The sequence below is a fragment of the Marmota flaviventris genome, chromosome 2 (assembly GCF_047511675.1).
Source record: "Marmota flaviventris isolate mMarFla1 chromosome 2, mMarFla1.hap1, whole genome shotgun sequence".
Taxonomy (NCBI): domain Eukaryota; kingdom Metazoa; phylum Chordata; class Mammalia; order Rodentia; family Sciuridae; genus Marmota; species Marmota flaviventris.
This window is the reverse complement of record NC_092499.1, coordinates 16,512,720-16,526,038: the sequence shown is the minus strand read 5'-3', so window position 1 is coordinate 16,526,038 and position 13,319 is coordinate 16,512,720. Positions and strand designations below refer to the sequence as shown.

Here is a 13,319-nt window from a genome sequence, read left to right as displayed (position 1 = left end):
CTGTGAAAATTGGTGATAACGGGTGAACATGGGAAATTGTACACCTATTAAACTGATTTTATGATCCTAATAAAAATGTGAGTGCTAATAAAACTCTTGCATTAAATTCATAACTTGAAAGTACCTAATAATTTTAGATGTGGGTAATCATGTGGTAGACCTAAAGTAACACTGGACTTCCAGTGGCCCTAAAAGGCAAAGCTATAAAACATTTTAATTAATAAAACTCCTGGAATTCTAGGAAGCAACTGTCTCCTCAATAGACAAGATCTAGCAGATAATGAATACCCATAAAATTTTCTGGATAGTTTCCTCTATTGGACAATACTTACAGAAAAAAACTTCTACAACTTTCTTTTAGGGCTGGGCTAATATAGAGAAAGTGAAAAGAAATAGATAAATCAGGTTACCAAATTCCTTTTGGTGGTTTAGACTTGGGTGAAGGCATGGAAACAAAGTTGGCCTGAAAATTTGGACATGGATCTCAAACCACTCCCTGGAGCCAACAGGACATGAGGCACAGGACTTTAGAACAAGCAGTCAGGGCATCTGGGTTAGAGTTTCCTTGTGCTCTTGAGGACAGACCATGGACATGTTACTTAACCTCTCTGTGCCTCAGTTTCTTACAGGCAGAATGGGATGTCAGTATGACCACCTCATGGGGTTATTTTGGGAGCTCATAAGGGATGCTGAATATAAAGCATTGATCACAGGGCCTGATACCTAATAAGTGCTCAATAGGTGCTAATTATCATCACTTTCAGCAGTTATTGGGGACTCTTCATTGTTGAAGCAAAGGACAGTCTTAATCTCTTTCTCTCACACAAATCTCTTGCCCCTCATTCCCCAGATTTTCTCAACTGTATCTGCCCTTCCAACATAATTCTCAACTGGATTAAGCAAAACTGAAAACAGTTTTTGAAAACTGTTTTAGAGAAAATGACGAAAAAAAAATTAAAGGCCCATCTTGGATCTTCCCCATCTTCTCTTTCTAAATAAGGTAAATATTCTTCAGTGCATCTTGGATTCACTTGTAAAGAATCTAAATCTCAAGGCTGGGATTGTGGCTCAGCAGTACAGCGCTTACCTGGCACGGGTAAGGCCCCAGGTTCGATCCTCAACACCACATACAAATAAATCCATTAATTAACAATATTGTATCCAACTGAAACTAAAAAAATAAATATTTAAAAAATAAAAAAGAACCTAAATCTCAACACAGTAAAAGAAAGGTAATATGGAGGAGGTTGGAGGAGGGAAACTGGTAGTTATGGAGCACTTGGTGTGTTTGAAGTATTCTGCTTGGTGCTTTCACAACAATTCTGTAAGAATGGCGTTATTAACCCATTACACAGACCAAGAAATTGCAGTTCAAAGAGGGTAACAGCCTGCCCAAGGTCACACAGCCAGGAAGCATAAGAGCAAAAGTAGAAATTCATCACTTGTGACTCAAGCCTTGTGACCTTTCAGCAGGGGATGGAAGCACACGAAACCTTGCTCTAACCCATGTACATCCGACACACATACACACACGTCCTGTGGTAGTTAATCTTTGACAGGTATGCTAGCAATCATCACAGAAGCCAGTCACCCTAAAAATTAACTCAATGAAACTTGCAGCCCTTTAGGTTCTCTCCTCATGGTGCAACAGATCTTCGGGTTTGGTGGGGTTTGTACAGTCGTCAATACCTACTGACTGTTGGAAAGGACTTTACTGCAAGAATGAGGATCGAGGCCAGGTCTCTGAGGCCTCAGGGACAAAGAGCCCTGTCACCTGCTTTCTGTTAGAAAGAGACTACTGCAGCCATTTTTTTTTTTCACCTCATCATCTACGTACTCCATATTTCTTCCAGAAAAAGGTAAAGAAGGTCCCAGAAGCTGTTAAAGCAGAGGTTGGAGAGATTATAAGGATGTCAGAAGTCTCGGGGAAATCCAGCAAAATCTGAATGACACAATGAGATAGCCAAATGATTTTAGAAAGGAAGGGACATTTCAGGTTATCAGCAAAGCAAGCATTGCATTTAAGACTGAGTTCAATTCCCAGCGGGAATTAAAATTTTGGTGTTGACACTCTCAAAATCAAGGAAACAAGTCACTGAGGCAAGTCATTGAGTTTAGAAATGGAGACTGTTTGGGAGGACAAGGCCAGCTGCCTCAGCTCCCCAGAAGGCTTGGCTTTGAGCTGTTTGTTTCCTTCGGCTTTCAGCACTGAGTTGCACCAAGTGATACAATGGGGCGGAGGAGCAGAGGGCGGAGAACACCCCTACTGACAACTGCTCTTGTGCAGGTAGGCCAGAGTAAGTCAGCCATCGGGGCACAGTTGGCCCCTCCTTTATAAACCCACCTCATACTAGTTCCATGGCAGCATTAGACATGAGCAAGGGGTGATCTAAATCCCAGATTCATCTCCAAGAATAGAAACACCAAGAAAGAGATGTTTGCTAATAATGAACCAGGCTTAGGAAGATACAGCAGGTGTGTGAAGAAGAATCAGAGGTCATGATCCAGTTCAGTTCACTGACAGAATAAAGTTAAACCCTGTGAAGGCAGATAAAGACAGGGCCAGTATCAACTTTCTCTCCACTGGCCATTTTTATCTGTCCCCAAGTGATCAAAATTTGCCAGAAAGAAAAAGAGAGATGTTGTTAAAACTCCCATAAAAATGTTTAAATGTTAAACACTATCCAGTCCGTATTTTAAGTCCTTATATTTTAAGCATAGTTTTATAGCTTGACTGTTTATAGATAACAGTGAAGATGCATTTTCAAGGCCATTAAAAGCTCTTTCAGTGATCTCAGAAGGCAACAGGGAACACCAAGGGGACTCTGGCCAGGCACTAAAGATAAGCGGAGAAAAGGAAGAATTCTACATTAAATGAGTCCCTGTGGGCCAGCTAAGGGAGTGCAGAGAATTTTGCCTGCTGAAGAATAACAGCACAACATCTAACTCTATGTATATTCATCAGAGTCCAGACTCCAAGCATTTTCTCTTCTTGGTAAAAAAATGATCTTATTCCCAGAAAATAAAATCTCTAAAACCCTCTCAAAGAACCCAGCTGAGACAGGAGAGTTCTGAGGGGCAGTGGTGCTGGCATTGGAGGAACGCGTGGAACCACCGATGGAGACACTCCAGGGCTTGAGTGGAAGATTTGCAGGTGTAGCTGAGGACCTGTGGAGCCATTCACCCCTACATTCAGGTGAGGTCATGATTCTCACTGCCCCACTGCCTGGGGCTAGGGATTGCACCCGGGCATTGCATGGGCTAGGCAAGTGTATACTGCTAAGTCACACCCCACACCTTTTTATTTATTTATTTATTTTTAATTGGTTGTTCAAAACATTACAAAGCTCACACCTTTTTATTTTGAGAATGGGTTTCCCTAAATTGCCCAGGCTGACCTCAAACTTTTGATCCTCCTGCCTCAAACTCAGGAATAGCGGAATTACAGGCATGTGCCACCATGCCCAGATGAGCTGTTCTTAGCTGGGGCAATTTTACCCCCGAGAAGACATTTAGTAATGTCTGGAGACCTATTTGGCTGTCATGTCACAGATAGTGATGATACTGGCATCGAGATACTGGCTAGGGATGCTGCTAAACATCCTACAATATACATGACAAAATGTCAATCATACGAACACCGAGCTCTTTGTTAGAGGAAGGCAGAAAAGAAGGAAATATTCATGGAAAAACTGTGTCACCGTCACTCTTTAAGAGCTTTTGTGGAGTCTGCTTTAGGGATATCATTTATGTAGGTCACCCCAAATGTACATTCCGGGCCTATCATTAAAGCTAGAGAATATCCCTGAACTAATTTAGAAGAGATCTGGTTGATAATGCTTTAAAATTATTTGCTTTTATTTTGCATTTTAAAGCAATTATCTCCCACCTCCTTCTAGTCCCTTAGGGAAAGTAAGAAAACAGTCATTTACATTAAAACCAGGGCTCTTCTCTCTGATAAAAATAAACTCACATTATCCATGTAACATAAATCTGACTGAATTATTTGTTGTGAATTTATAATATGCTATGCCCTAGCACAGCTGTGATATAGGGTCAGACAGACTCACATGTACACATACCCACCCATGGGCATTCTCACCAAATTGAAGCTGCAGTTCACCAATATTATATCTTTTCTATGCTATTGAAATGGAGCCCTTAGACTAAAAGCTCAGCCCACCACAAGCCCTCCTGCCCTGCCTATCTGGGTACAACACTGGTGTGAGTAACTAATCGCCCAATGAATGTTTTCACAGCTAATAGAAATTGGAAGCTGTGGTCAAACCCACAGTGCTGAAAATAAAACCCAGTTCCAAAACAGGGATTTTCATCGGTTTGAAATAATAATAATAATAATAGTTTCAAGTTAACTCCACTGCTGGATGCAAGCTCAGAGACACCTTGCCCAAAACAGCCTCCTGCCAAGTGAATTCTTCCAAGTTTTCTCTTGGCTCATGCCAAGTATGTGGCAGAGGTCTCCTGGAGCCTATCTTCCACCACCTGTCGCTCCCCACAATCCAAAGCGATGGATGAGCCCACTAATTGAACATCACTAGCAGACTGAGATTGTCATCACCCTGTCTTGAGCAACTGGCAACCTCTAAAGTCACCCAGTGATCATGGCACAACCTCTAGGGCAATGTGTTATTTGTCAGCTACATCAGATTCCTTGGGTCCAAAGCAAATTAAACATTTCTGCCAAATCCTTGGGGAGAAAGACCCAAGGAGGAAAAAAGAAAAGATTGTCCCTTGGCTTTAGAGGAAATATCAGAAAGTCTGCTGCTCAGCCCAATAGAAAGAGGTAGCAGCCTCCTCCCAGAGGCCAAGGTCCAGCTTAGAGCAAGCAAGTGGAATCTGGTTCAAAATTTGGCCCGTTTTTCTATGGGATGCTATCAAGTAACCCTCGGCCAGGGCCCAGAGAAAGAGCCAGCCCACAGCAGGGGAGAGAGAGCCTTCTCACTTCAAAACCTGCTTTGCAATCCGGTGTTAGCCCTGTTTTATCCCAAATAATTATCCTCCCCTGATAACTGCCCAGATTTCCCTCTAGAAGCCCAGGAAGAATTGTTTTGAACTTAATTAACACAATATGCTTAAAAAAAAATGTCCAGCTCCACGCTGGTTTCATGATGTGGAGGAATACAGTATATCTGACAGTAAATATTTTCAGCCCACCTGGAAGAGGTAAAGGCAGGATCACTGGTTCAAATCCAGGCCTTGCCACCAACTCACTGTGTGGCTCGAGGCAAGTGGCCTGACAAGCCATGGGCTCCATTTTCTCAGATGTGAAATAAATGAATCTCACAATAATAGTGTTCCCCAAAGAGGGATGCACATGCCATCTGTATCTAAATTCCCAGGGTTGTTTGTCACTAGGGTGGGGCCCAACAGTGCATACCCAGGAATATACATATGACTAATACTCACAAATTTCCCCATCCACTCTTGTCTTGGAGACCAAATAATCCCTTTGCAGTTGGGCAGGGCCATGTGGCTAGTTCAGGACAATGGGGTCTCTCCAGGTACCAAAACCCTTGTGAAAATCAGTTTGCAATTGCCAGCTCTCTCCCTGCCTCAGCAAGCCCTACGGAGTTGTCTGGCCCGAAGTAGACTTGGCAGGGAGTAGAGTAAGGTGGGGTTATTTGTTACCACAGCAGGAACTAGCTTCTCCTAACTAATCCAAGGGTCCCAAAGGCCACCTCGTTTATGACGGGAGGAAGAGAAGGCAGTTTCCCCATGAGTGGTCCAGGTGGCCAGCTGCCAATCAGCCCTGTGGAGATGCTATCATTTGCCTACTCCAACTTCTTTTTTGCTAATAGAATTCTAATTTTATTCATCAGGGCAATGTGTTTAGCCCCAAGAGATGAATATCATTCCTCTAGTCCAGGGGTTCTCAAACTTTAGCAGGCACTGGAATCACCTGGGGAGCTTGGAAAACAGATTGCTGGGCCCAACCCCTCAGAGATTTTCCACATTTAATAAGTTCCTGGGGGATGCTGATGCACATAGTTGAGGGACCAACTTTGAGAATCACTGGTCTAAGTCAGTCCAATTGCCCTTTGTCCGATATTTGCTTTCCTAACCTCCACTGCAGGTGGGAGTGGTCATGTTATCCAATTCTGGTCTCGAGACAGAAAGAAGTCTACAAGGTATTTTCTAAGAAATTTTTCTCCCACAAAACAAGTCCCTACCAAAACAATATTGAAGAAACAGAAGTCAGAGAATTGACATTTCTTGACTTCAAAGGTTAGCTACATTAATCAAGAGAGTGTACTATTGTTGAAAGAATAAATACATCAATAGTTATCTTTTTATTTGGTGGGGGGAGGTATAGGGTACCAGAGATTGAACCCGGGGCACTTTACCAGTGAGCTACATCCCAGCCCTTTTTATTTTTTTATTTTGAGATAGGGCCTCACTAAGTCGCTGAGGCTGGCCTCGAACTTGTGATCCTCTTGCTTCAGCCTCCAAGCCACTGGGATTACAGGTGTGTACCACCATGCCCAGCTAGTCAACTTATTTTTGACAAAGAAAAGCCAAAACAAGAAGAAAAGACAGTCATTTTAACAAAAGGTGCTAGAACAACTGGATAATCACATACCAAAAGAAGAAGAAGGAGAGGAGAAGAAGGAAGAGGAAAGACACAGACCATATAATCTTCACAAAAAGGATCATAGTCCTAAAAGTAAAATGTACAAAAATTACTAAACTCCTAGGTAACATAGAAGAAAATATAAATGACCTTGGGATTGGAATTGACACAATCCGTGAACTGGATTTCATTGAAATTAAAATGTCCTTCTCTGCAAAAGATATTATCAAGAGAAGTAAAACACAAGACATAGACATAGATTGGAAGAAAATATTTTCAGAAGACTTATCTGATAAATATGTTACACCAAAATATACAAGGAACTTGTAAAACCCAATGACAAAAAGAACCTCAATTATAAAGTGGCCCAAAGACATTAATACTTCATTAAAAAGATACATAGATGGCAACTAACCGTATGAGAAGATATGCCACATCATTTGTCCTTAGGGACAGATTAAAACAACAAGGAACTGGTGTACATCTATACACCAGTTAGAATGACCATTATCCAGACAATGCCAAGGGCTGGCAAAAATGCAGACCACAGAGACTCTCATTCACTTCTGGTGGGAATGAAAAATGGCATGGCCACTTTGGAAAACAGTCTGGTGGGTTCTTACAAAATTAAACATGCTCATGCTACAGATTCAGCAATCATATGTCTTGGTGTTTACTCAAAAGAGTTGAAAACTTATGCCCATACACAATCCTACAAATGGATATTTATAGCAACTTTACTTTTACTTGCCAAAAGTGGGAAGCTACAAGGTATCTTTCAGTAGGTGAATGCAGCAGTTAACTGGGTACCTCTGGAAAATGGAATGTTATTCAGCACTAAAAGGAAATGACCTGCAAGTCACAAGAAGACTAAATGCATTTGTGACTAAGTGAAAGAAACCAATCTGAAAAGACTAGATACTGCATGATTCCAGCTATGACACTCTGGAAAAGGCAAAACTATAGAGACAGTGAAAAGATCAGTATCCATGAGGGGTTAAGTGAGAGGGAGAGATGACTGAGCAGATCACAGATCATGTTTAGGGCAGTAAAAATACTCTGACGCCATAATGGCGGATGCATGTTATTTCACAGATGTCCAAACACAGAATGTACAACACCAAGAGTGAACCCTAACATAGACTATGGACTTTCAGTAATAATGATGTGTCTGTGTAGGTTCATCAACCATGACAAACGTATACCACTCTGATGAGGCTTGTTGGTAATATGTGAGCAGGTACATGTGGGTATATGTGGGAAATCTATGTACCTTTCTCTCAGTTTGGCTGTGAGCCTAAAACTGCTCTAAAGAAATAGTCTTTTTTAAAAATGTGTCTCTTCTATCTCGCTTTAAATGTAGTTGGTTAAAATCGGGATATTTGGTCCTATGGCAACCCTCTTGCAACCATGAGGTAACAAGCAAAGGAGGACAGAGAACAAATGGGGGTACACCTAACACTGTGGGGCCAACGCACCAACCCTGAATCCACCTACCTCCAGGCTTCTTGCTAGGTGAAATGAGTATGTGTCCAAACTCTCAGCCCACTGTGAATTGGTACAGGAAGGCATGTGCATTGTTCTGGCTTCTTGCCCCACATGGAGGGACTTAAGCTAGTTTAACACTCTGAGCCTCTGTCCCCACTGTTCAACCACACAGATGACTCAGAAGCTGAGCACCTTCAGATCTGGGACCATCTTCCTACAAAGCAGTGCACTCTGCTTTTCTCTCCACGATGTAGCAAGATTAGAGGAAGAGCTGCCTTGTGAAGGAGGTCTGTGCTCCTATGACCATATGACTCAGTGTGTGACAAGGGGAATGTCAAAAACGGCCCCCCAGGACAAGCCACCCTAATCCCCAGAACCTGTGATATGACGAGATATCACCCCCCCCCCCAACTGCATGATAAGATGTGGTACAGCTGACCCCAAGGCAGGGAGATCATCCTCCCAGGCCTGATGTAATCACCTGAGCCTTTAAGAACAGAGAACTTCCTCCAACTCAGCCTGAGGGGAGTCAGACAGAGTCAAAGCTTGAGGAGGATTCTGCATCTCAGCTCTATAACCTTAGAGGCTATTTTTTTTTGCCAAAACCTGCATGAGCCTGGAAGCAGATTCTTCCCGGGATCGAGAGCCCAGTCTGGCTCACACGTTGATTTTGGTCCTGCAATATGTTGAGCATACCCACCGTCCAAGCCCACAGGACCACTGACCTACAAAGGTGAGACACAACCAATGAAAGTTTGAAGCTTCTATGTCTGTGGTCGTTTGTGACACAGCAAGAGAAAACTAGTAAGTCCTTTTGGCAATAGAGACAAAGTTGTATTCTCTGGTCAGCTGGTCAGCTGTAAGGCTGACATTTTTATCTCTGTCTGACTCCTCTATTTCTCAGTTCTCAACTCCAGGGGAGAAGAAAGAGTTTTTATTTATTCACTCCATTAAAAATGGAGTGAATAAATAAAACATACAGGCATTTGATTATTCTTCAGCCAAAAGCAAAACCTAAGTCACGCAGTACCCCTCAGCTACTCTTCAAAATGAGGCTCAGACATGGAATATGTTAAAAGGATCTAAACCAGAATCACCTCAGAACACAGATACTTGGAAGGCTGTGCTCATAGTATACATTTTCTCCACAAAAAAAGTCCTCTCCTCCCAAGAGCTGAGAGAAAACCTAGCAGGCAAAGAAAGAGACCTAATAATCATCATGCAGATTTTTTTTTTTTTTTTTTGTAAACAAGCCTTCCCCATGGGAACTGGAAATTCACCACTCCAAGTTTTGCTGGTTTGTACAGTTTTATTGTCCAACCACCTACCTAAGCAACTGGCCTTTTAAATGTAGCTTAAGGGAATGGCCAAGAGCTTTCAGATTTTCTGCCACAACCTCATGTGCAGAAAGGGAACCACTGCCCATCAGTCATCTGAGTGTTCAGCAAGTACGCTACCCTCCTGGGATTCGGTCAGCCCTGCCAACAGCCCCCTCCGACATTGGTCAGGTACATCCGTCGCGTGCTGCCCATTCAATAGCAGACGTCTGACTCGCCTCCCTGCAAGACGTCCCATCTCCTGTCACAGTGCATGGACCAGGAGCATAAAAATGTAATGGCTCTGCCCCCAAGTCCACTGAAGGATCCATCCAGATCATTCCTCTAAGAGGAAGGACACACTCAGTGTGTGTTCCACAGCACACTCTGCTTGTCGTCTGAAATTCATTAGGGGAAACTCAGTCCCCCAATCTGGTAGCAGATGGATTAAAATGACTGAAACCTCTTCTCTCATTTAGAATTCAGAAACTAATTTTCTTCATTTTATTTTATTTGCTCAAGGGAGATTGGAGGAGCATTTAGTCTACCCCTTTCTTCTACAACTAAGGAAACTGAGAGCTCAAGAAGCTACATAAAATAAGCCTACCAGGTCAGTCATTTCTCCATGTGAATCCTGCTCTTCTGAGTGTTCAATGGCTGATTCGTATTTTTTTTCTTTTTTTTTTTCCTAACTCAAAGGGCCACATGACAATGGCTAAGAGGCCACTCTGAGAAGTTCAAAATGGCTCTTGGAGAGAGGGCCGCCTTGGCTCAGGGAGCCCTAAACATCTGAGAGGCAGAGAAGGCAAGTGTGGTGGTTTCCATGGTGACCAACGAGGAGCCCAGGTGCTTGTTCTAATGAGGTTGCTGGGCAGCCAGCACCCGGGCAGCAAAGACTGTGGGACATTCCAGAAAAACTCACACGCACAGAGCTAAGCAGATAAAACCTGAGCGAGTGGCTAGCCTGCCAACAAGCCCTTCTCTCAGAGCAAGCAGCGTGTCTAGCCCTGTGCCAAGCTCTTTCCCACATATTATTTCATTTAATCATCACCAAAACCTTCTAAAGCAGATTTGAATTCTGTTCCCTTTAGCCAGTGGGTAAACTGAGGCAACTTTCCCAGAATCACGGGGCTTATCAATGCAACCCCAGACCAGCTACAGTGCCTCAGTCAAAACACAACACGCTCTCAAACTGCTGGCCAGAAGCTTTCCTGCCTTCTGCTAAAGAAAAGTATAAACCATGATTTCAGAGACAGGCGTAAGGTCAAAACTTGAGAGTTCTTATCATGTGGGGGTAAGGGGAGCACAGCTTTAGGGCTCACCATCTACTGTCTTCACCCATCATTGCCAGATTCTAAAATGGTCAACAAACATATGATAAAATGTTCAACATCTGTAGCAAGTAGAGAAATGCAAACTAAAACTACAATGAGATTCCATCTTACTCCAGTCAGAGTGGCAATTATCAAGAATACAAGTAACAATAAATGTTGGCAAGATGTGGGGGAAAGGTTGCTAGTGGGACTGCAAATTGGTAAATTGCTCTGGAAAGCAGTATGGAAATTCCTCAGAAAAATAGGAATGGAACCACTATTTGACCCAGTTATCCCACTCCTCAGTATATATCCAAAGGACTTTAAATCAGCATACTACAGCAATGCAGCCACATCAATATTCATAGCAGCTCAATTCACAATAGCTAAGCTATAGAACCAACCTAGGTGCCCTTCAACAGATGAATGGATAAAGAAAATGTGGTATATATATATATATACACAATGGAATATTACTCAGCCACTAAGAAGAATAACATTTGCCAATAAATGGATGGATCTGGAGACTATCCTGCTAAGTGAAGTAAGTCAGTCCCAAAAAACCAAAGTTTTCTCCAAAAGGTGGAAGCTAACTCACCATAAAGTCAGGGGCATTGAGGGGAAGAGTAGAAGTACAGTAGATTAGACAATGGGGAATGAAGGGAAGAAAGGGAGACAAGCAAAGGAAAGACAATGGAATGAATCTGATATAGTTTTCCATGTACATCCATAAGAATGCGACTCTAACTAGAATCAGATATATTCCATTCTTGTATAATTATATCAAAATGGATTCTGCTGTCATATATAACTAAACAGAATCAATTTAAAAATCAAAATAAAACCCCCCAAAAATGTTATTTTTAAAAAATTAAGTCATCTGCCAGTGGCTCACACCTTTAATCCCAGTGACTTGGGAGGCTGAGGCAGGAGGATCACAAGTTCAAGGTCAGCCTCAGCAATTTAGCAAGAACCCCATCTCAAATTTAAAATTTAAAAAAGCTGGGATGTAGCTCAGTAATACAGTGCCCCTGGGTTCAATGCACAGTACTGCCAATTAACAAATAATAATAATAAGTCATCATAAGAAAGAACTTCCTGATGAAGATCTAGAATATTTGAATTAGGCCAACACTGAATAAGATAGCAAAAATGACCTTAAGCCTATGTTAAACAAGAGTCTCAGGAAAGCATATGAACAGGTGACAACTAAAGGTGTTGGGAACCTCAGTCCAATAACAAGCACCCCACATGCCTGTCACTGGTGCTAGGCACATCACCTTTAGTAAACAAATTCCATAGCTTGAGATTTCTGTCCGTCGTGTAAAGGTAAATATTTCCAAGAGGGGAAGAAAAAAAAAACTCACTAAGGCAATAGCATCCTGTACCCCTTAGCATGAAGTATGCTCTGTGTGTCATTACTGAGGGAACACTCAGCAGTGGTAGGCAGAACAGGGAGGAGCCCCGAGGAGAGAGGCACAGAAGGTTCAGAGAAGGCTGGTCTCAAAGAAACCAGGATCCGCCTAGAGACACTCTAGGAATACAAAGGAGTGGAGGAGCTCAAGTGGCAAAGTGGATGGATTTACAATTCTCTGCTTCATGGAAAAAACACTAAGGAAACCATCTTCCATCTTTAAGGAGAGCTAAATGCTATGGTTTGAATGAGTCCCCTCCAAGATTCAGGTATTGAAACTTAATGGTCCATATGCTAGTACTAAGAGGTGAGGCCTTTAAAAGGTGATTCGCTTCTGAGGGCTCCACCTCATGAATCAGAATAAGGCCCTTATACAAGAGGTCTCATGCAGTATTACATCCTTCTCACCTTCCATCCCCCCTGCTGTATGAGGACTCAACAATCTTCTCTTCCAGAGGATGCCACTAGAAGCCACCAGCTTGAAAGGTGAGAACAGGCCCCTCACCAGACAACCAATCCTGCCAGCACCTTGATCTCAGATTCCAAGCCTCCGAACTATGAGAAATAAATTTCCTTCTCTACAATCCACCCTGTCTCAGGAATTTTGTTATAGCAGCATAAACAGACTAAGACACTGAGTATGCCTCACCTCTTCACGAAAGCTGGGTTGGCAAATTCATACTTAACCCTCTTGTCTCTTCATCCCTGAAATACCTCTCTATTGTAGGAAGCTATTCAAACAACAGGGCATTTAGGCACAGTACCTATGATTGCCATTGGTTAAAATGGAAAACCCAATCTTAACGTTACACACTATTTCATTAAAAATGAATGGTGCCCCTGATAAGGCCTTCTGAATCCTACTGGAGTGAAGACAACCAGATGGCAGACGTTAAAGTTAAATAGATGCAGTACTCACTCGAAAGACCTTCTCCACTCTTGCAATGCTTTTCCCAAAGATGGTTCCAAGTTGGTCTCCAATTCCAGCCAATAAGAAACCAAAGAGTGGAATCCCAAAGATGGCATATAAAATACAAAAGATTTTGCCTCCTTCAGTGCTTGGAGCAATATTCCCATACCCTGGTGAGAAATATCAGAAAGAGAGAGGAAGACAGGTGAAATGGAAGAGAAAGTAGACTATTGACCAAAGAATCCACAGACTTTTTTTTAAAAGATTTGTTCATCTCCCCCACTTC

General features: G+C 42.4%; 1 protein-coding gene across 1 annotated transcript in view; it reads right to left on the bottom strand.

Annotated features, from left to right (window-relative positions):
• The window catches only part of Kcnk10 (potassium two pore domain channel subfamily K member 10), a 79,183-nt gene that overhangs the window by 29,052 nt on the left and 36,812 nt on the right, over positions 1–13,319 (bottom strand). Inside the window, exon 5 of the mRNA XM_071607393.1 lies at positions 13,043–13,203. Within this exon, the coding sequence (XP_071463494.1) occupies positions 13,043–13,203 (161 nt within the window). The remainder of the gene's footprint in view (positions 1–13,042; positions 13,204–13,319) is intronic.